Genomic DNA, 24,447 nt, shown 5'->3' with positions numbered 1-24,447 from the left:
TATGCAGTTTTAATTTATTATAAGTGAGGATTATTTTTTTTAAAAGCCTGTTTTTGGTAGCAATTTAGAAACTGTAAACCCTGTGACAAGGTGGCAATATTTGAGATCACCCATTTTTTGGTATCCTAGAAAATGCATACATTTAGCAAGTGGATGGATCTAGAATAGAATTCATAAGTCCATGAGGACATGGCAAACACGGAAGCAGCTCGGGGTGACTAGAACCTCAATTGAATTGTGGCACTAACTCTTTCCTCAGCATGCGTTAATGTGTTTATATATAATTGGAATATTTGTATATTTACCATATTACACTGAATAAGTTAGCCATATTCAGCATTACATCAGGTGGTGAGCACAATACCTGGACCTTGATTTCAACAAAGCAGTAACTCACATGTGGTGGGGGGTACGAGGGTACGGTGCTTTTCACAGGCTTGTGGAGTAACATGCAGTTATCGAAGTATCCACAAAGAATTATCATCGGAACTTGTTAACCCATCTGGATTGATGGCAGGAAAGGTTTATAAAGGCAGAGCCAGTAAGAAAGGAGAGAAGCAAAGCAGCAGTATTCATTTTAGTATGTCATCCAGGTAGAAAGAAAAGCACATTTTAACTTAAGATTCTAAAAAATACTTTCAAATGCTTCTGAGTAAATGTTTCCAGCTAGGTTTGAAGACACAGAATAACTGGTTGGTTCTGCCACTGAATTATTGACTTAACACTTATATTGTTAACGAGGATGGTACCAGAACAGAGAGATTACAGCTATTGGGAAAGATTGAACAGGTTATTTCTTTTTTCTTTATAAGAGAGAAGACTTAGAGGAGACCTGATAGATGTCTTTAAAATTATAAGTGGGTTGGACAGGGTAGATGGAGAGAATGTTTCCAAAACTAGGGGCCATAAATACAAAAGTTACTAATAAATCCAGTAGGGAAATAAGGAGAAATGTCTTTACTCAGAGTGGTTAGAATGTTGAACTCACTACCACACGAAGTGGTTGAGGCAAATAGCTTAGATGCTTTCAAAAGGAAACTAGATGAGTACATGAGAAAAAGGAAGAGAAAGATATGCTGGAAGGCTGAGATGAGCGAGAGAATGGGAGGAGACTCGTGTGGAGTATAAACACCAGCAGAGACTAGTTGGGCCAAATGGCCTGTTTCGCCATTGTATATTTTATATAATTGTTTCTACTCTAACTCAGTCGATAACTGGTCTTTTAGATTTAAAATAATCAGTGTTAAATTACTGGTTCTAACTGTACGATTCTAAACCTGAAACTAGCACGAAGACCAGATTTTTTTTTTTTTTTTTTTTTTTTAAATAAATATAAACACGGTTCTGCTGTCTGGTTATGGAGTACTGGGGTGAAACACCTCAAAAAGGCCCAAGCACCGACTACACTGAACCCTGGACCTGTAAACATCCCAGATAATATTCAAACTCTCTCTTCCAAAATTACCCAATTTGATTAAAGAGAGCACTAACCAGCCCAATCCACCCCCCCCCCCCCCCCAAAAAAAAAAAATCCAATTAATTTTACATTAAAGAAATTCCTTGCAGGTTGTAATTAATTAGTTTAGGCCACTAGAAAACAGTTCACATGCTGAGCAACGAAAGTGTTTAATTTTGATCATGAGACTGGGTAGTCATTAACACTAATCAGAGGCAAGGCAGTTCCCCATCTGGGTGGTAAGTGAAATTAAACAAGGATTGCCTTTGTGCAATGGCAGAGATATAGGAAGGGAGTATGTGTGGAGAGAGAGAGGGGGGAATTGGGTGGAGAGAAAGGTTTTCTCATTTAACATGACTTGCATTCATCTCATTTAAATTATTTTAATGTTAATAAAATAAACTTTAAAAGCAAGCTCAAATAATATATATATTTTTAAAACTTAGTCCTAGCAAGGGTCTTCCGATTCCTTGATCTGATTAGAAGTCAGTGAGGAAAGATGGCGTTTCACCATGCACTGACCAGTCTGTGATCACCTAAACCCATCAACCAGCTCAATGGTAGGCGTCACAAACCTAGCAAGACACAGCTTGGTTTTAGTAAATTTACATCTTACACAACTCCACCAGCATAGTATGATTCAATGCACACTCCAAATGTGATTTCAAAAGCCGTGTTATAAAAGACACTTATGTTAAGTAACATGCATCTTGTGAAAGAAACAGTGCATGAGTAACAGTATTGATGAAAAATAAAACGAGATAATGGTAACTACTAGTATATAATATTTCTGCAAAGGTTTGTAAATTGGAATGGAGTTTGCGGTTTCATTCAGTGATCCTATAAAGTTATGCAGAAAGGTAAAGGCCTTCACCAAACATTTCCACAAACTCACCAAAGTCAGAAATCCAGAGCCTGGCTCATCCATACTGGGTTTGGATTTATATTTTAAAACATTTTCACATTTTTAAATATCTAAGCTGATGACAAGGTTTATAATATTAGACAGGAGCCACATTAAAAAGCATGCTTTATAAAAGATGGTCAAAGGAATAGTCGCAAACAACACATTTAGCACCAGCAGGTTATTGGGAGGGCCTACAAAGTCCAATTGAGTGTGTTACGTGGAGGAATCAAGATAACCAGGTCTGTCAGATAATACTGAAATATCGAGAAGGAAGATAAATGTGTGTGTGTTGTGGCTAAATTTCTTACTTGTGGTCATTATTCCCACCATTCTATCCAATACAGGAAACTTTCGAGTAACCGGCCACTAAATAACCGGAAATGTCAGTTAACCGGCAAAATTCAGGAGTCGGTTCAGGTAACTTTTTTTTTAATAAACTTTGTTACTTTTTTTTAAACTCATTTCTGGCTGTGCATCTAACTGAAGCTGTTGCTTAGCTACAGAGACGCTTGCAAGCTGTGCTGATTGTTTTAAAGCTGTTGCTAAGCAACAGGGTCTGTTGCTAAGCAACAGGGTCTGTTGCTAAGCAACAGGGTTTGTTGCTAGATACGGAGCTCAGAAGCTCCGTATGTTTTAACTATAGCGTTCGGTTATCCGGAATTGTTGATGAACCGGCAACACGTTGGTCCCGTCCGTGCCGGATACCAGAAAGTTTCCTGTACTTGCCTTTTGCTGGTTTTTTTTTTTTTTTTTTTTTACTTGCCAACATTAAAATTGTCATAATCAGTCGTTTCCCAACTCTGGGAGATTTGAGATCCAAGGTCAAACAATGACATAAGTCATCTACATTATCCATTAGCAGTGTCTAACTATTCGTTCGCGCTTTTATTTCATGATCAGGTAATAACCGATATGGATTACAAGACAGTACTGTAATCGAGGGGGTTCAGGGGTACCAGAAACACAAGTGGTTTGTTATAATCATCTGAATCCCCTGATTAGATTAAGTCTTTAATCACTACGGTATTTTACCAATTGGGCCCAGTTTCATATTGGCAGTCACCATCAGTGATGCTGATGCAAGTTTATGTTCATACTGCAGGATAAATAGTACATCATAACTAGGTTTTGAGAAGTAATTTGCAGGTGATGCCAGGTCACAGAATTTACATTTAATATAATAAATGCACAAGGAGCCCAGAGTTGGTTGGATCTATTTCATTCACAGGTGGCTGTGCTTCTCATGTATAGTGTACAAGCCCTAGACCTAGAAGGAATTCCACACGCCTTAATAATTCACCCTGACTATTCACTTTGAATACGTCCAAGCTATGCGCGTTTACTTAAAACTGGTTAGCTTCTAAAAAAAATAAATCCTTTTGCATTAGGGTACATTGACTTTACAGAGCAACAGGTCACTAGATAATACAGGAACCAAAAGAATTTGAAACAGTGGTGAAAATATTGAAGATGGCACGTGACAAAGGCTGTAAAAATGTAGGAAGATATTCATCATCAGGTACCACAACATGTAACACAGAGCAACATTTCTCAGGACACAGACAGATCCTGTCTATAGCCATACCTCGTCTCTAGTTTGTTGTCAATTACAGGTCAAGTTCTGGTTTCCAATTAGGCAATAAATAAAAACTTCTACCGGGTCCTAGTTATCTCTTCATTGCTGGTGCTCCATTAAGTAGAGTTCCAACTAAACTGCAGTCAGATTGCAATTCAAGAAAGGTATTTTATCCCAAATGCCTAGAGTGAATCTGAAGTTTGATAAATTACAGCAAACTTGTGCTGCAAATTTACCTCTACTGCTAGTTGAATAGGAAAGTAAATCTATTAGTATGGCTTCAAGAAATAAAACTTTACATTTTTTCTAATCTTAATTACACTCTAAACAAATATTCCATCAAAATATATTTTGATATTTGAATTATAAAATGACACCAGAATAAACTCTTAATACAAACGTTCATTTAATTGCAATTTTAATTGCACCTTCCAGGTCAGTAACACTGAAAAGAAAATTGCTGCTATTGCACATAAACTTACCAAGAAAGGAATAACTTTGGGCAATTGGTTTAAAATCTCTTCTCCGAATTACAGTCTACTCTTAATTCTGAATTCCCACTTTGCTCTTAGTTTGCTTAATTCAAATTACAGGATAATTCAATGTTTCACAACACAATAAGCGGCTTGGAGTGACTGGAAGTAGACTAATTTCTTTAGACAACCGAAAAGAAAAGATTCAGAGGTTCCAAACAGTAGCTCAGTGATCCCCACCTGCACGTTCAAACCAAATAAACATTAACGCTGTGACTGAATGCTTGATCCAATCGCTGGTGCTCTTTTCTAGAAAAACTAAATTAGGGTCCAGGCAAAGCTCGCTAATGAAGTGAAAGCATTAGTGTTGGTATGAGAATGCATCGAATGCCAATACTCGGATATTACACAACTGGTCCTCCCATGCCAGCTTAGAATATAGCTCAGTTATATACAAAAAGACTTGCATTTATATAGCACCTTTCACGACTACCGGACATCTCAAAGCACTTTACAGCCAATGAAGTACTTTTTGAAGTGTAGTAGTCACTGTTGTAATGTGGGAAACGCGGCAGCCAATTTGCACACAGCAAGCTCCCACAAACAGCAATGTGATAATGACCAGATAATCTGTTTTTGTTGTGTTGGTTGAGGGATAAATATTGGCCAGGACACCAGAGATAACTCCCCAGCTCTTCTTCAAAATAGTGCCACGGGATCTTTTACGTCACCTGGGAGAGCAGACAGGACCTCGGTTTAACGTCTCATTCGAAAGACGGCACCTCCGACAGTGCAGCACTCCCTCAGCACTGCACTGGCGTGTCACCCTAGCTTGATGTGCTCTGGTCCCTGGAGTGAGACTTGAACCCACAACCTTCTGACTCAGAGGCGAGTGTGCTACCCACTGAGCGACAGCGGACACTGATACAGATGCAACAATGTGATGGTTTTAGGATAAAGTATTATTGTTTAAACTTTTCTAACCTGAACCTATTTGAATATTTTCAACTTTTCCCCTGGTTTTGTTATTTATTAATAACCAAATATTTCTCTTGTCTTAACATGATTATTAGGGGTCAACTGTCATAATGGAACAACCTCTATTCAAATATGAAACTGAAGTTCTGAAATATAGTAAGAAAAGGATTGGAAGCTTAGATTATTGAGACAAGTGACTTTTCAGATGAGAAAAAGGATTTTGCAATGGCTTCTCCTCTCTGCAAGATAAAAGTTATGGTCCAAACACTTCCCACACCATCCAAAATAATAGTCCCCAGAGTTGGTAATTAAGCAAGTTGCAAAATGTATAAATAGATAGCACACCAATAGGATCTCTTTATATATTTTAGGATATCAATATATTTAAATATTATGACATCCGTATTACAGAATGTTACTGATCAGGCATAATAGACGGCTTATTTAAAAACCAAAGAAAATGCTGGGTTCTGGGTCTGATGGTCAGATCCAAAGGGCTAATTTAGCTTCCTCTTACAAATGCTGATTGACCTCATTTTCTAGGTCAGATTTCCAAAATTCACGTCTTTCCCTTTACCTCCAATTGATGGGATGCTACATTACTTTACCTACCTTCCCTCTCCATTCCCCCCCCCCCCCTCTCAGATCATAACTTTATGGTCACCGTTTTGTGCTCATTAAGGTGAAAACACACTGTGCTGAACACCTTTTGCATCAAGTGTCAGCACCAACTATTCCCAGGTGATGTCTAGCACAGGCAGGTGCAGAGTTAAAACACCTTCTGCCCCAAAAGTGTCTTATGGCAGACATCAGAAAAGCACCCTAACTACACCATGGTCTTTGCATTTCCAACATTAGCAATTATGGCCTCTCTGAATGACAAGGTCATTTGTATTACATTAGAGACTAGTGTGTTGTGACTCTTGCCACTTAAAACTGGGTTGAAGCTGCCTAAACTTATTTCAGCTAGGACCCTTACAGCTTGCAGAGAGAAGAGACTTTCAATCTCATTGATTTGGACCAAATCATCCCTGGGTTTGAAAAAAAAGTGTATTAACTAACTGTACCAAAGTTCATTTTACACTATATTATGGCAGGTTGGACTTGGTGTTGAGACATAAAGAATTTATTTTGTACAGACTTCCACTGTCACCCGGAGCAGTTTCAGTAATTAAATGCTTGGACTAATACAGGTGAGGAAACTTGGTTTAAAAGGTGTGCCAACCAGAAACACTGTTTTGTAGTATTACCAGTTAGATTTGTGCCACAGTAGCAGCATCACAATTATTGATTTCACCTTACATTTTCAGTTGTGTCCAGAAGTTTCGAACCTCTGAACGCAACTTGACAAAGTCTTGCAGAGGAACACAGAAGCGGAATGGTCCTAAAACAGGTTGTGATAAATATACCCAGTGTTAATAAATAAAAATACACATTTTTAACGCAACTATTTAAAATCTAAATCTGTGGGCTTTAGTAAGCTTCTGCAAGTGGCTTACAAGGTCAGGACTCTTTCACAGGTAGCCCTGAAATATGTCTCATTATATTCCTATATATTCAGCTCCCACATTCGTTATCTAAAGGGCTCCATTGTACATTCACGTGCAGTTACAAGTGGAATCTGCATGACTAGCAACTTTACACAGTTGACTAGTGTTAATTAGAAGCAGTTGGTTATTTAATATGCATGCATTTCCCAGCCGCATTGCATTTGTGAGAGAACTGTGCGACAGCAGTAAGTGTGCAAAGAATACTAATCACCCAATATATTAAATCATTCAGTTGACAAATTCTCAATTGTTAAGTGCTGGAAACATTTTGAAAACACATTGGGACATCTTACAGCATTTTGGTACAGTGACTTGGATCTGTTCTAATTTTGGAACACAATGCGCTTTAGATTTTTCTTCTCCGTGGAATGGTTTTCCCGCTAGAGAGAGCTCATTAATATATTTTTAAATTAAGAGGAGATTGCATGCTCAGAGAAGAATGAGGACAATAGGTGTGTAAAGAGAAAATGTTCCCTTCTCCTGCCCAAGACATGTATGTGTCTCAACTCAAGCTCAGAACAACTTCTCTTACTGTACCAGTGTGACATTACCATCTCCAAATATCAGCCATCCCAAAGGCTTCTCTGATAAGATTTGCCAATTCGGGCCAAACAGTGCTCAACTGTGAAAAGTTTCATTGTCATCTCATGTCCTTCAGTAATCAGATGGAAACAGTCTGAACACTATTAGCAGCTCATTCCATTGCCCCGGACAGGATCCAAATCCAGCTCCTACACACAGCATTGTAGCACATTGCATCACACCAACTTACTGAAATCCAGCAAGTCTTACTTAACTTTGGAAAATGGGCCAGGTAACGTGATCCATTCTAAACTGTATTCTGAGATTCTCCCCAATCAATCCAGGAAAAGCACAACATAAGGACTAAAGTGACATGAATTTTTACTTACATTTATATTAATTGGAGTCATCCCACTTCAGATATGGGTTGAAAATAAATTGCAGGCTTACTACCACCTGATCATGTAAAAATATTCAGATCCAAGACTTCGCTTCGCTCAGTGCTATAGTGCTGCAGTTCTGTGTTTGGTCACTAGGGGCTCTAAGTGAGCTATATAAAGGCTATAAAAAGCCTCTGGTGGCAGAAATTAGATGCTCCACCGTAATTCTCATTTTACTGGTCCATCAGAACTTCCACCAGCATTTTCCTTACATCATGAAACAGCAGCTCCCAGACTTTGAACCAGTGAAATGATCCAAACCCAATTGGCCTCAGGCCTGTGATCTGCCCATTTACAGTGCAGCCAATTCAGGAGAACCCTCAACACAGCTTACCGTTCAATGCGTCGCACACCAACAGGCTGCCCTCGCGTCACAGCACTGATGTTTGCCGTTCATTTTCTGTCGAACGATTCCTGCCCCCACCCCCCAACTCTCTCGCTTGCTGACACTCCAGATACAATCCAGGTCCAACCAAACCTCCCAAGTCTGTCACAAGTTTTGGCCCCGAACTGAACCTGGAGTAGAAGCTTCCTCCTCCTTTTCAGTTTACACAAAGCATTTCTGGATCCATTTCACAGCAAAATGCTCAGTGCAAACGGCACTTCTGTGTAAAAGGGTCCCTTTTTAAAAATCCTGCATAAGTAAAAGCCGGGAATTTCTTTGAAAAAGAATCTAGGAAAACAGCCACGACTCAGCTCCTTCACTTGGAGAAGCTGCTGTTCAAGTCTATTTCTTCTTCCACCTTCTGCAGCAGCGCCTGAATGTCATTTGCCTCGATACCAGACAGATTTGAAGGGGTCCCGGGACTCTCGAGGGAAAGAAATGCAGTCATATCAATATTGTTCAAGCCCGTTTGGGGGTCTGTCTGCAAGGGCGGCTGTGTAGCCTGACTGCTTCCCTCGGAGGGGAAAGTCCGAGACTGCAGCAGAGTCTGCTCCTGGTCAGGGGGAATCTGGGAAGAACCGGCTTCCTGTGATGGCGTTTCCTTGCTGCTGGAGGCTTTCTCTTTGCTCAAATCACGGCAGGCACACTGGCACTGACAAGATTCCTCTTGCTTGATGATTATGACAGGAACACTCAACCCTATCTGCTGCACTGGGTTTCCTGCAAGAATGAGAAATGGAACATGAGGCACATTTATTTATAAGATACAATTTGGCCCACAAAGCCGAGGCAGCCCCGGTACCAATAGTGCACTTATATTACTCACTGGTTTGCCCTGTTGGAGCTTGGAGCTTTGAGAAGGGCAGTTTGTCACAGTGTTGCCTCATTTTTAGACAAAGTTTGAATCAGAATATAAAGATGTGCTGGGTTTGCAGCTGGAGATACACTCAGAATAATAGAACATTGATTTTAATTTTATATGCATCCCCCCAGAAACAAAAGACTTGGAACAGCTGGCCTGACTGCTAGCAAGCATGAAAGGTAATTCGACATGCTCCACACAGTGCTTCCTGGGCACACTTATGCAAGTTTCCATAGGTAGTAAATGTATGGCAGCCATGTGAAGTAACCTATACACCTTTACCAATTATTGTGTGGACTCAGAATTTGGTAGGTCTGCCTTAGCCACTGGGATCTCCATTTCCCTACAAAAGCCTGACTGCTGTTGCACTTTGTCAGTCTACAGCGGCAAGTAGAGGATGTGACCTCCTGCCATTTCCGACTGCATTGGAATCAGCACAAATGGAATATAGCAAACCATTTACTTTATCCGAGATTAAGTATGGAGACGGTTTATATTCCACAGTTGGCGCTAACTCACCCAGCGTGTCGGACTGGACTCTTATATAGCCCAGACTGGGTAGAGTTGGCAACTCCCTTCCCTGAAGGATATTAATGAGCCAGTTGGGGTTTGAGAGTTATTTTTCTGAGCCCACAAATGACCTGGTTTTGCAACTTGCCATGGTGGGATTTGAACCTATGGCATGCTAATGCATTACCATAACCACTAGGCTACCGTACCATTGTGAGAGTACCATCACAAGGAAAGCCATCGGCCCCTCACCACGTCTTCCGGGCAATCAAAATTCCCGTGCCAGCATCAACCATGCTGCAAGAACAAATAAAAAAATAGTTCTGAAGGTTTGGAAAGGATGCTGTAGTCTCTGGTGGACAAGTCCTAAATCAGATACCAGAGGTACCATAACATTCACCCGCATGGTCCCTGAAGACAAAAGCTCAGACACCTTGATGTATTCCACTTTATTGTGAATTAATCCTCTCAAATGTTGCACTAAAATTTGAAAAACATGGTACTTGAGAAAATAGAAAAGTTACCTGTGCTGCTAGTAACTGGTATTGCTGTGGTAAAAAACACTTTTTCTACTTTAGGCCCCTGATGTAGAAATATAAAATGCAGTTATTAGAAGAATGAACAAAGGTTGAACTTAATCATCAGTCACAAATTACACATCAGTTTTATTAAATAATTAATTTTGCCATCTAACAGCACTAATGATGGCTGCATTCACAGGGTCAACGTCAAATGTATTCGCCACTCTGATAGTGCAATGGCACTTTCTGGTCTGTGACAGGAGCAGAGCTCTGCGATACCTCAAACAGTAAACTTTAGAAAGACAGGCGAGCCTTGCGTATGGGTTAAATACACAATTTGGAGACATCTAATGTCATCATTGTTGCCTTTATTCATCGAAATAAACGGTGTGAGCGAAGAGCATGCACGTGGGAGAAAGAAAAAAATATGAACTAAAAGAACTTGCATTTATACAGCGCCTTTCACAACCTCAGGACATCCCAAAGTGCTTCACAGCCAACTAAGTACTTTTGAAATGTAATCACTGCTGCAATGTGGAGAAACGCAGTAGCCAATTCGCACACCGCAAGATTCCAGAAACAACAAGATAAATGGGCAGATGATCGGTTTTAGTGATGATTAGAAACTACCTCATTCCTTTAATGGTAATATATGCAAGTTTGCCAAGGGGGATGGTGGCAAGAGAGAAGATAAGATTCTCCCCTGATGGTGACTGACCTGGTGTGTTTCCATTTTTTTTTATATATAAAGAAAACTCATCTTTAACTGCTGAACCATCAAGGAAGTTTCACACTCCAATATGTATCCTTTCGGCAGAGACACCTAGACAACATGCAGCAATTGTTTTCTTTGCCTCCTTGATATTTTGTATACTGTGAGGCTTTTTTTTTAAATCAAAGGAAAATGCGCCTTTGGCGGCCCAGAGGAGGAAGAGCTGGGGGGTTTTCCAGGATCTTTTGTTCCCTGCCTGGACTGCCTGTCGCAACAAGGCATCAAGAATTGGATCTCTGGAAGACTTTGCCAAGTAACAACATGCAGTGACTCCGTGAAAAGAATCTGGGAAGAACTAAGATTTTGGAGTCTTTCGGAATCAGCTTAAGCACGGTTCATAGGATGCATCTGCTTGCAATAGAAACATAGAAGATAGGAGCAGGAGTAGGCCATTCGAGTCTGCTCCGCCATTCAATGAGATCATGGCTGATCATCCAAATTCAGTACCCTGTCTTCTCCCCATATCCCTTGATCCTACAACACAATGCCTTCTGGATGATAGGTTATCCACGATGCTAAAAGCAGTACTTTTCAAACTTGTGTGGGGGGATCCCTGGAAATTAACACTTCCCCAGGGCTCCCCTGCAAATATCAACATCCCCTGTTCCAACTGCTTAGCTGCAGTGCATTCAGTTATTGAAAGAAAACAATGCCACATTGCAGAAAATGCTTTTCTTCGCATTCAGCAATGGAAACGTGCTTGAAAAACCACAGACATTTGGAACAGTGAAGGTTGTGGGAGATTTAATGGCGATTTCCAAAAGGACCAGGGAAAGGGCAGGCACATGGGATTAGAGGTAGTACCAGCATAGGCTCAAGTGAGTAAAATGGCCTCCTTCTCTGCTGTATTTTCTGTGATTTTATCTGATGACCTTGCAGACCCTCCCCCAGACTCCTCTTACAGATTGCTGTGGGATCCTGGAGACTCCAGTTTAAAAAGCTATTCCCTAAAGCATTAGACTGAAAAAAATTGGCATGCATGAAATGAGACTAGAAATTTTTTAGTGTCTGGAATAAACTCCCATGAAAGATAATTAATACTGTGTTAATTAACTCCTTTACAAAGAAAATGAAAGGATCAGCGATTACAGAGAAGCAGCAGTCATGATCAAACACTTCACTGTATATTATGGCACCAGTCTTGGTGGAGCCAGAGAAATCCTTCCTTTGCAGTGAAACTAGCCAGTGGTATATAGTATTATTTTGTAAGCAAGGTACTTCTGCTCAACTGCTTTCAAGAGTTTAACTTTCTCTGCATCAAGAGGTTCCCCGTGGTTCTTCACTCCACACGGGAGATTAAATAAACTAAAGCATCCATGAGTGTAAACTGCACAGTCTGTTGGAAGCAGACTTAATGGGCAATCAGCCTTTCGATTCCATACTTAGTTATTATGAGCTTCATTTGCACAACTCAACTGGAACAAGTTAAGCATCAATAAAACCTGAACCATGCCCACCCAACATCATAATTAGGAAATGCTGGTTTCCAGTAACATGCCCTAAACATTTTTTCTACCACCAAGTGCCGAACTCCACGCCCCCTCGCCGCGTCCCTCCACGCCCCCGTCCCTCCACGCCCCCTCGCCGCGTCCCTCCACGCCCCCTCGCCGCGTCCCTCCACGCCCCCTCGCCGCCTCCCTCCACGCCCCCTCCCTCCTCGCCCCCTCCCTCCACGCCCCCTCGCCCCCTCCCTCCACGCCCCCTCGCCGCATCCCTCCACGCCCCCTCGCCGCATCCCTCCACGCCCCCTCGCCGCATCCCTCCACGCCCCCTCGCCGCATCCCTCCACGCCCCCTCGCCGCATCCCTCCACGCCCCCTCGCCGCATCCCTCCACGCCCCCTCGCCGCATCCCTCCACGCCCCCTCGCCGCATCCCTCCACGCCCCCTCGCCGCATCCCTCCACGCCCCCTCGCCGCATCCCTCCACGCCCCCTCGCCGCATCCCTCCACGCCCCCTCGCCGCATCCCTCCACGCCCCCTCGCCGCATCCCTCCACGCCCCCTCGCCGCATCCCTCCACGCCCCCTCGCCGCATCCCTCCACGCCCCCTCGCCGCATCCCTCCACGCCCCCTCGCCGCATCCCTCCACGCCCCCTCGCCGCATCCCTCCACGCCCCCTCGCCGCATCCCTCCACGCCCCCTCGCCGCATCCCTCCACGCCCCCTCGCCGCATCCCTCCACGCCCCCTCGCCGCATCCCTCCACGCCCCCTCGCCGCATCCCTCCACGCCCCCTCGCCGCATCCCTCCACGCCCCCTCGCCGCATCCCTCCACGCCCCCTCGCCGCATCCCTCCACGCCCCCTCGCCGCATCCCTCCACGCCCCCTCGCCGCATCCCTCTGCTATTTTGCCTGTTTATAGTATCTATAATGGATGAAGCTTAATCATTTTTTTGGGGGGGGGGGGGGGGGTGGTGGTGAAAGAGGGGGACACAGATACAGGGAAAGTACAGTTCTGGTACACATGGCAATTATACATTATCTTAATTTCTCAAGCAAACCAACAATGATACTGCGTTTACATATTGCCGCATCCATTCAAAACATGCCAAAGCATACAATTAACTACTACTGAAGTCAGTAACAGTTGCTTTCTAAGAAAACAGTGACCCCAGCAACATTCCAGAGAGAGCAATAAGATGAATTATCTAGTTAACATGTAGTTCTGTGGTGTTGGTTGAGAGATAAATGTCAGCCAGGACACTGGGAGTAGTCCCTGCTCATCCATGGCAAGTGTTAGGGGATTTTTAATATCCACTGAAACCATCAGAACCTTGTTTCAACAGCTCATCCAATAGATGGCACCTTCAACAGTGCTGGACTCCCATTAGCTGGAGTGTCAGCCTAGATTACAATTCAATTCAATTTTTTATTTGCCATATATGCAGCAGACGTGTGTACTGCACAATGAAATGTTGATTTTTACGAGTCCTCCCAACATTGGAATAAATATGGCATAACAATGATAAAAATAATAGAAATACAGTAATAAATAAAACAGTAATAAATAATAAATTATACATTCATGAGTCTTATGGCCTGTGGGTAGAAGCTGTTTCGAAACCCGCTGGTACCGTATGCTTCGGTATCTCTTACCGGACGGGAGCAGGGCGAAGAGGTTGTGGCTGGGGTGGCTCGTGTCTTTAATGATTCTCGGGGCCTTCCCCCGGCACCTCTCGGGGTAGATATCCTGCACAGCAGGTAGTTTAATTCCTATAGTGTGTTGTGCAGCTTTCACTACCATCTGTAGAGCCTGCGGTCTGTGACGGTGCAGTTGCCATACCAGGTAGTGATGCAGCCGGACAGGATACTCTCGATTGTGCACCGGTAGAAGTTGGTGAGAATCTGGGGGGCCATTCCAAATTTCTTCAGTCTCCTGAGGAAGAACAGGCGTTGGCATGCCTTCTTTGTTACGACGTCGATGTGATGTGACCACGTTAAGTCCTCCATAATGAATACACCCAGGAATTTGAAGCTGCTGACCCTCTCCACCTCAGCCCCTTCGATGTAGATTGGGGTGTGTCCCTCCTCCTGCCGCTTCCTGTAGTCCACGATCATCTCCTTTGTTTTGCTGATGTTGAGGGAGAGGTTGTTGTACTTGCACCATTCTGCTAGAGCTCTTACCTCCTCCCTGTAGCCTGTCTCGTCGCCATCTGTGATCAGGCCTACAACGGTAGTGTCATCAGCAAACTTGATGGAGTTGGAGTTGTGCGTGGCCATGCAATCGTGAGTAAACGGAGTACAGAAGGGGGCTGAGCACACAACCCTGGGGAGCTCCCGTGTTCAGGATCAGTGTGGAGGAGGTGTTACTGCCTATTTTCACCACCTGGGGTCTGCCTGTCAGGAAGTCCAGGATCCAGTTGCATAGGGAGGTGTTAAGTCCTAGCTCACTGAGCTTGTTGACAAGCTTGGAGGGGATAATGGTATTGAATGCTGAACTATAATCAATGAACAACATTCTCACATAGGTGTTCCTCTTATCCAGGTGTGATAAGGCAGTGTGCAGTACAGTGGCGATGGCATCATCCCTAGATCTTTTTGGGCGGTAAGCAAATTGGAGTGGGTCCAGTGTGTCAGTGAGTAAGGAGTTGATGTGGGTTTTGACCAGCTTCTCAAAGCACTTCAGGATGACAGAAGTGAGTGCTATGGGGCGGTAGTCGTTTAAACAGGTTACTTTTGTTTTTTGGGGACTGGAATAACCGGTCATCTTGAAGCAGGTGGGGACTACAGACTGGTACAGTGAACGGTTGAATATATCCATAAACACGGCTGCCAGCTGGTCAGCGCATGCTCTAAGGACACGCCCAGGGATTCCATCTGGACCGGGTGCTTTGTGGGTGTTCACTCTCAAACGTCTTGCTCACGTCAGCCACGGAGATTGAGAAGACCCGGTCGTCCTGAGCTGCGGGCGCCCTTGTAACAGGCCAGTTGTTGTTGACCTCAAACCGGGCGTAAAAAGTGTTAAGCTCGTCCAGGAGAGGCATTGCTGGGCATGACACAGCTGGGTTTCCCTTTGTAGTCCATAATAGATTGTAGTCCACTCCACATCCTTCGCGAATCTGAGCTATGATAGTGTGACTCCACTTTATCCGTGTACTGTCTTTTTGCATTTTTGATGGTTTTTCTTAGAGGAGTACAAGAAATCAAAGTACGAGCTATGTCCCCAGAGTTGAATGCGATGGACCGTGCTTTTAGCATAGCACAGATATCACCATTTACCCATGGTTTCTGCTTGGGAAATGTTCGTACAACAATCCTCGGAACAACGTCATCTATGCACTTGTTTATGAAACTAATGACTGAATCTGTATATCCCCAGATCCCAGAAACCCCACAGTGCAGATAGAGGCCATTTCGGCCCATCGAGCCTGCACCGACACATATCCCACCCGATCCCCGTAACCCCTACACCAACACATATCCCACCCTATCCCCGTAACCCCACGTATTTAATCCCCCTAACACGAAGGGTCAATTTATCATAGCCAATCAACCTAACCCACACATCTTTGGACTGTGGGAGGAAACCGGAGCACCCGGAGAAAACCCACACAAACACGGGGAGAATGTGCAAACTCCACACAGACAGTCGCCCGAGGCCGGATTCGAACCCGGGTCCCTGGTGCTGTGAGGCAACAGTGCTAACCACTATGCCACCGTTGATGTCATTGTCCGAGGCATTCCGGAACATATCCCAGTCAGTGGAATCAAAACAGTCTTGTAACATAGCATCTGATTGATTCAACCACCGTTGTAGAGATCTCATCACAGGCTTTTCCTGTTTCAGTTTCTGCCTATAGGTGGGTAGCAGCAGGATGGAGTTATGATCTGATTTGCCAAAGGGAGGGCGGGGGAGGGCCTTGTATCCATCCCGGAACGGAGTGTAAACGTGATCTAGTGTGTTCTTGGCTCGTGTTGGGCAGGTGATATGCTGATGGTATTTAGGCAGTACTTTCTTCCGATTGGCTTTGTTGAAATCGCCAGCCACGATGAATGCAGCCTCTGGATGGGAAGTTTCAAGCCTGCTAATGGTCCCATACAGCTCGTTTAGTGCCCTATTTGCGTCGGCCTGTGGTGGAATATACACCGCTGTAATGATCACGGATGAGAACTCTCTCAGGAGGTAGAAGGGTTGGCATTTGATGATCAGGTGTTCAAGATCGGGTGAACAAGATGTAGTAAGTAGTTCCACGTCGGAACACCAAGAATTGTTGATCATAAAGCATACTCCACCCCCTCTATTCTTCCCCCGAGTCCTTTGTTCGGTCTAGCCGGTGAATGTTGAATCCTTCTGGTTGAATGGATCAAGCCAAGTCTCAATGAAAATCAAGACGTTGCAGTTCTTAATATCTCGCTGGAAGGTGAGCCTCCCCCTGAGTTCAGCCAGCTTATTGTCCAGTGACTGCACATTCGCCAGGAGAATACTCGGAAGGGGGGGGGGGGGGGGGGTGGTGTTCACGTCACCTCAGCTTCACTAATGCACCTGCTCGTCTGCCCCGCTTGCGCCGTTGTCGCTTCCTGATCACAGGAATGAAGTCAGGTAAGCTGGTGGGAGGGTAGATGGTAGTAGCAGCAGAATCCCAGTTCGAAAAATCGGGGGTAGGTCCTATATCTCCGGATGCTCTTATGTCCAGAAGTGATTGATGGTCGTAGCGGATAAGCGAAGAAACAGTACTTACAAAATTGTTTAACAATAAAATAATAAATAAAGTGGAAAGTTGTGGACGAGCTCGTAATACAGCGGCTACCCTCATGAGCCACAGAGGTCAGTTAAACAGTAGAATATTTTTTTTAAAACAACTAAACTACTAATACTAAAACTAGAATGCTAAATACTAAACAGTAGAATACTAAAAAACGAACAGTACGATATATTAAAATATACAACATTAAACACATTAAAATACCAGTTGGGGAGGAGCTCGTAAAACAGCAGCCATACAGGTCCGCGCTGATGTCACAAGGCCAAATCTAGGTATGGGATTTAAATCTACCAACTTCTAAACCAAGGCAAGAATTTTACCAATTCAGCCAAGCTGACAAAAGTAGAATACTTTGTTGTCCCCCCCATCTCAACACAACTCAAAAGTTTTGGTTAAACAATACACACTCACCATTTTCTCAGAGTTTTGCTGAACAGTGCTGGCTCCATTAATGATCCATTGTAGGTTCTGGTCTGCCACTACAATGTTGGGCTGTAGAATAGTAGTGCCCCGTGATGGAGTAATTGTTATAGCAGAAGTGTTTGTACCTAAAGGCACAGTCTGTACCATGGCTGGCATTGACTCTGTGTTCCCAGATGGCAGGCCATTACTGGACATGGCTGCAAGTCCTTGTGTTGGTGGTTGTGGCGTTTGGGTAGGTTGAATGAATTCTTGCGTACTGGTTGAGAATTGCGTGATCGGTGGGACAGGCACTTGAGGTGTCTGCAAAATGCTGGTGGGATTCCCAAACACCGTTTGGTTTGTGTTGGTAGCCAAAGCATCCAATGAAGCGGAGGCAGGATCTGCTGCTTGCTGGGAATGGTTCTCAACTTTTGACTGTGTCATGGTTTGAAGTGGCATAGGAAACGACAACAGCGATCCAGAATCTCCTAGAGCAGTATTAACAATGGGTGCAGGCTGAGCATCACTGCCATATGTTCCAGGTATTCCAATCATCCCATCTTTGATTTTAGGAGAGAAAAGAACAATGTTTTTCCCCAAAAGGTTTCTACAAAATCACAACTGCAGTTTAGCAATTTACAGGTGACTTTCAGACCAATTTTTCAACTGTGATTTTATTCCCATAAATCATAAATTTCCTACTAATCAAGCAGTAGGAAACACAGCTGTAAACCCATGATAGAGCTCTGATGCACTATAATCAATGACCAGCCAGAAATGGCAAACTTGAACTTAATACGGGAACAAACAAACCATTTCCCCAGTAAATTGAATGAAAGGTTTAAGCAATGTCTAAAATTTTATTGCCCTATGCAGTGCATATTTCTCATTTACGGGAAGGGAAAATATATCCTTAGAGGGACTTGATTTTAATCAGTTCTTTTTTTGATGTCATGGAAATGTCAAGAGTACGTTGTGGCACCAAGTCTGAAAAACAATATTCACATTTCAATACCTCCAAAAGGTATTCTGAAGATTGCAGCAAACTGTACAGCTACAAGGGGAACTGGGTCAAGTCTAAGGTGGTAGCTTTCTGAAGCAAGTGAAAACTGCAATTTGCCTTTCCTTTCGCTGTTGAGAAATCAGCTGAAGAGGAATTTGGAGTCTCACTTACTTTTGCCTCCTACTCTGTGCCAGATAGACCTTGTGTGGGAGATTGGGTTGGGGAGGTGGGGGGGGGGGGGGGGAAGGAAGAGGAGACAGATTTAACTAAAATGGTAATTACACCAACTACACTGAGCTCTTGCTCCAGATCCTTCAATCAATTCCTCCATGCATCTTTAAAAAAAAAAATTAAATATAGATACGCTCCAATGAGGACTCAAAGATTAAGGATTATCTTCAAGAGAATAGGCAATTTGGTGACTTTCATTTACCACTTCAGTGCTCTTTCCCTCCACGGACAGAAAGGTACTTGTCTACCTCACCTTTTACTGTCCTGGTCAAGACTGAGCAGAAAATACAAATAGTTCTGAAATAACTAACAAATTGAGAAATCCATTATCCTTTCTAGTAATATATGGCATCTAGAAAAGGGGATTTATGTTCTTCACATGCTCCATAATGAAGCTGGTCTACACGGCACTATCAACCCTTCCCCCCCTCATCATTTTTCAGGTTCTCTCTTCCTCCCCATAGGCAACAGCTTATGCTAGTGTGCTATTACACAGGCAAGGGCAGCCCTTCAGTACCTCAACCAACTGCTTGTATATAGTGTGTATCACTGAGTTATTCCAACCTAGGAGATCAGCACAGCCAAGCCCAATCCTGTCCTCACTCAGCCTCCAGATGTGTTTGTTTTCCAGTAAAGGTCATTGAGCACTGATGAGGAGCAGAATGTCTGACAGATTTCCCCCTGCCCCATCTAGTTCAGGAATGCAGAAGCCAATTGTAGTGCCTGACCACTGCCTTGGCGGAGACTTGGTACAGATTAAAACTAAAATCCACTTGGGTTTTGCTTTTGTAGCCCTGTAACATTTTATGGCCAATATTTGGGTCCTTTTGCCATCCCAGCTTCCATACACACATCATTCCCTGCAGATTGCTGAAGCTATGTAGCAGTCTTGTGCTTTAGCTGGTTTGGACGCATACAAGAGCAACCCATGAAGGTGACTATCCCTTATACATTCCCAACCTCACTGTAGAGCTGGCTTTCAAATGCTGTATGCCATGGTTGAATGAAAGAAAATCTCAGGGCACAGTAGGTGGCTATTTATGGAAGACTTCAAGAAGTATGCACCTAGAGGCATCTTATCCTCCCCTGACTCAAAGTTTGGCTACATTAACTCAAAAGATATTTGTAGTGTTGTCTCAAATGCAAGTCAATTAAGTCTATTTAGTATATATCTCCATTTTAATATACAATTTTGTGAAAACCTACCCATCAAAAACTATTAATTTATATACTTTAATAACATTAAATTTATTGACGCTATTTCTAAGCCGGTGATTATAACTCCTTCCAAAGCACCCATGTAGTCAACACATGGTTCAAATTGCTGTAGTGGAAACTTCAAACTGCTGCAGTGGAGACTTCAAACACTACCTTACTTTGTAGTTATTTGGCTGAAAACAAATATTTTAGAAGAAAGCTAAATCATATTAATCACATTTACTTTTGGCTGAAGAGTGTAGACCAGCAGTGTTAATAAACTGGAAATAAACTGCAATATGGCAGACAATAGAGATTCACTCAGGTGTTCGTACCTGTCTGCTGAGAACCATCGTGGCTGGTGCAGCTATCAGTATTGTGAAACATGGATTCAAAGATACTTTCTGCTGAAATAGTGCTCAGGTCCCGTCCTTGGGTCTAACAGAGGAAACAAAACAGGAATTAACATGAGGGGACTGTGGTGGGGGGGGGGGGGTGGAGGAAAGAGGAGACGGAGTTGTACTAAAGTGGCTTAATATTTCTAGCTTCTGATTAATACATTACGTGGCACTCAGCCAGTCCAATTTGCTCCATCATAACCCAGTATTAACTTTTTCATCTTTTCCTCCCATCACAAATTTACATTCCAACTGTCTGCTCAATTAGGAATTACAATTCCTCCCGTTCCAAGTCACTTCAGTCAAGCCTCACCAGGTTTCCACTCCAGGGTAAATTCAGTGATCCTGGGAGCACGAGTCAGGGATAAGCCTACAACACACTGCCGTTGATCCTCTGACTTGCACTTCCCTCAAGTGAGGGTCACTGCATTTACCCATCTAGGGTCATATTCATTTTTCAGGAAGAGTCACTAAATTACAATTGAGAGCAGGAAACCTGGCATAAATTTCCCCACCTTGGTTCAGAAACACCCTAGTCACTGCCCCAGTTAAGAGCAGTGGGGGGGAATCCTGAAACAAAAAACAGGCCATAGAATCTAGGGTCAAGGTTTCATCAGCTAGATATTTGCAGCAAAATTGTAAATGTGTCCTTTATAATTTTGCTATAAACAGTGGAAAGATTCTTTTTTCACCTTAATGATTAAAGCACCATGTAATTCTGTTCGTAGGCAAGAGGCCAGAGGGAGAGGGACTAAAACACTCGGCAGAATAGGTCTGATTGCCAATTGAGGAAGGAGCAAGTCTGGGACACCTGTATATATTAGTAGATAGCAAAGAATTTGCTTATATCAGAATTGATTAGTTATCCCAGTGACATGGATCACCTTGTGGAAAGTGAGGAAAAAGAACTTGCATTTATTTAGCACCTTTCAGGTCATCAGGACGTCCCAAAGCACTTTACAGCCAATGAAGTACTTTGGAAGTGTAGTCACTGTTGAACTGTAGGCACAGAAATTGTGCGCTGCAAGATCCCACAAACAGCAATGAGGTGAATGACCAAATAATCTGCTTTAGTGATTTTGGTTGAGAGAGAAAAAGTTGGCCAGGATATTGGGAGAACTTCCCTGCTTTTCTTCAAATTGTGCCATAGGATCTTTTACATTCACCAGAGGGCAAATGGGGCCCTTCGTTTAATATCTCATCTGATAAAAGATTTGACAGTTCTGTATTGCACCGAAGGGATGTGCTCAAGTTTCTGACGAGGGGTTTGAACCAACAACCTTTTGACTCTAGGTGACAGTGCTACCGCTGAGCCAAGGTGACACCTAAATACAGCGTGATTAGTTTGGAAAACATCCTCTCTGTTTGGGTAAGTGAACGATTCAAGTATGTCAGTAAATTGGATGACCGATCGTGCTGCATTATATTAAAAGAAAACTTACCTTTATATAGCGCCTTTCACAACCACCAACGTCACAAAGCGCTTTACAGCCAATGAAGTACTATTTGAAGTGGAGTCACTGTTGTAATGTGGGAAACGCGGCAGCCAATTTGCGCACAGCAAGGTCCCACAAACAGCAATGTGATAATGACCAGATAATCTGTTTGTTGTGTTGGTTGAGGGATAAATATTGGCCAAGACACCAGGGATAACTCCCCTGCTCCTCTTCGAAAGTGCGCCGTGGGATCTTTTAAATCCAACTGAGAGAGCAAACAGGGCCTCTAACGTCTCATACGAAAGACGGCACCTCCGACAGTGCAGCACTCCCTCAGAAAACAGATCCAGTGGGATGAAATAATTATACATTCAGGGCATGCTGGGAGATTCAGCCAGTTGCATTCTCTGGCCAATTTGGAAAAGCGCAGTTTGTATAAACGATGTCCCACTGAGATCTTCAAAAATACTTTTTTGAAAAACCGTAGCAACCAAAGAGATCATTGCCTTTAAAGTATGAGCATATTGCAGTTTCATTACCAAAAACATGCAATGGCTTACCGACTGTGAGTTTTCTCGGAGTTCTGAATCTGTAGATATCAAGCTCAGATCGCTTAAACAAAGTGTCTGGTTTGTCTCCTATAGACAGAGTGGAAAATTTTACACCATTAATTTGTAAATCCACCATAAATCACCCAAATCTATCCTTTTTAATAGAATGGACAGTATCCTGTAATTAATACGAAGCCAGTACTTAATGTCCCATGATGCTTTAAACAGATGCAGATGTTCAACTACAACAATCTGCAGACTTGACAAAGTGACCCAGAAGAGTCCAAAAGTATATGAAACCCAGATCCCTTCCACTGGTCCAACAGAAAGCATTGCATACTGCATTGATCTGAATAGACTTAATAACTTAGCACATCGCATTAATAAACCAAAATATGAGAAACACGTCACGCCTTGATCCACATACCCTATAATGATAAAATCCTTTATCAAGGTTAACAGACTGATTTCAACCCATCTTCACAATGATCTTTAGTACAAGTTTAATGCATACGCCATTCTTCATCAATGCTCGATACACAATTAAATCTTGCAGAAGCAAATTTCTAAAAAGCTAAATACTACCATTTTTATTTCTGAACAGTTCTAAAGAAGGGTCTTCACTCAAAACATTAATCTGTCATTTTTCCTTTCTGATGCTGGCAGACCAGCTTGTGCATTTCCAACATTTTCTGGTTTTATTTCAAAACAATGCTTTTCTACTACCTCACCGACTCAACCTCCCCTGCTCTGCTTCCCCCACAAGTAAGTGGGTCAGATATGAACCTACTATTCTATTTTATATGATGTCCATGTGCAAGATGAATGACTGGTCAAGCAGCTGAAAAGCACACTAACTCTTGGTACTGAGTGTATTCCCAAGGAACAAAGCTCTGCAGCTACTAACCTCATTCACGGAATTCTGGTCCAACACAATAAATGGGTTCTCTTTGTCATGGGCCTTCATGTGACTCTTGAGACTATAGTGTGTGCTGAAAGACTTCTCACAGCCATCGCTCGGGCACAAGAAGGGTCGTTCACCTGTAACACAACAGCAATTTGGTTTAAAGTCCCAGTCACTTCTGGAAATTTACACATCAGGTTCCATCGCAAGAGACAAAAAATACAGTTTGTTACACCAAAATATTTGCAATGGCATTTGCACAAACGGATACATTTCATTTGGACTGAAGGCAACTATCCATGGTACTTTAAGGGATACGCTGTATATAGGAATCATCATATTCCAGCTCCTTCTGCCCTTCCTGTGGCATGCACCATATCCAGCTGAATTTGGTCAGTCTGCAGCCCTGAATAATTCTCCCTTTCATGTTCTTGCTTTCCTCAATAGGAAACTACTTGGTGACACCCCAAGGCAGCGCTTACTGTTGTGGAAAACTGCAGACACCATCCTGCTGAGGTCTGCTTGCATTCAGGGAGGATCTATGCGATTAAATAACTTTGAATAGTTGAATGGTTACCAATAGCAACTCAACGATCCAAAATGGTGGAGTGCTGCCAATTTCTTTTTGCAAGAGCGCCATTTGTGAAGTTTTTCCATTGTGGAGTCAGACAAGACAACTCTTCAAACATAATTGAAAATACTGCATTCTTCCAGCACACAGATGCTTCCAAATGAACAGTTCACAGCAAAGATCATTATTGGGCACGCACCTATCAAAAACCGGAGGAGTGGAGTGGCCCATTTGGGCAATTGATCTATACATGAAAATAGAAAGAAGTGGCAGCATATTTTGCTAACAGTGGGTCTAATCTTAAAGTAATCCTTTTCGTTTTCTGAAGCCTTATTTTTGAATATGGGAAATACCATAAAAGCTGCTAAATCTTATGAAATCTTTCCAACATTTGAGTACTAATTGTGAAAGATTTAGAATTGCTCCAAAAAAATCAGGAATATTTAAAAATATATTGTGTTACATTTAACAACTATATGTTAAACCACTACACGATTTTCCTATGCTGCCTGAAATATGGCTGTGTAATGTTACAAGGACTGCACGGTGTCAAGACCAATGCTACAGGGAACATTTCAGGAGGCAATTCAATGTCACATCAG

The 24,447-nt window shown here is 42.9% G+C and overlaps 1 protein-coding gene across 2 annotated transcripts in view; it reads right to left on the bottom strand.

The window, feature by feature from the left end:
* Positions 1 to 1,327: 1,327 nt before the first annotated feature.
* The window catches only part of mtf1 (metal-regulatory transcription factor 1), an 89,263-nt gene continuing 66,143 nt past the window's right edge, over positions 1,328 to 24,447 (bottom strand). For both annotated transcript variants that reach the window (XM_085962405.1, XM_085962404.1), the window contains exons 6-11: positions 23,278 to 23,411; positions 22,380 to 22,457; positions 20,321 to 20,423; positions 17,564 to 18,114; positions 10,184 to 10,241; positions 1,328 to 9,007 (exon numbers count right to left, since the gene is read on the bottom strand). In XM_085962405.1, coding sequence (XP_085818531.1) covers positions 8,604 to 9,007; positions 10,184 to 10,241; positions 17,564 to 18,114; positions 20,321 to 20,423; positions 22,380 to 22,457; positions 23,278 to 23,411 — 1,328 coding nt within the window. In that variant the 3' untranslated portion in view covers positions 1,328 to 8,603. The remainder of the gene's footprint in view (positions 9,008 to 10,183; positions 10,242 to 17,563; positions 18,115 to 20,320; positions 20,424 to 22,379; positions 22,458 to 23,277; positions 23,412 to 24,447) is intronic.

The sequence above is a fragment of the Somniosus microcephalus genome, chromosome 20 (assembly GCF_052327205.1).
Source record: "Somniosus microcephalus isolate GS21.2 chromosome 20, FLI_Smic_1.0, whole genome shotgun sequence".
NCBI classification, from domain to species: Eukaryota; Metazoa; Chordata; class Chondrichthyes; order Squaliformes; family Somniosidae; genus Somniosus; species Somniosus microcephalus.
Note: the sequence above shows the minus strand (reverse complement) of the source record. Positions and strands in the feature narration are given on the sequence as shown.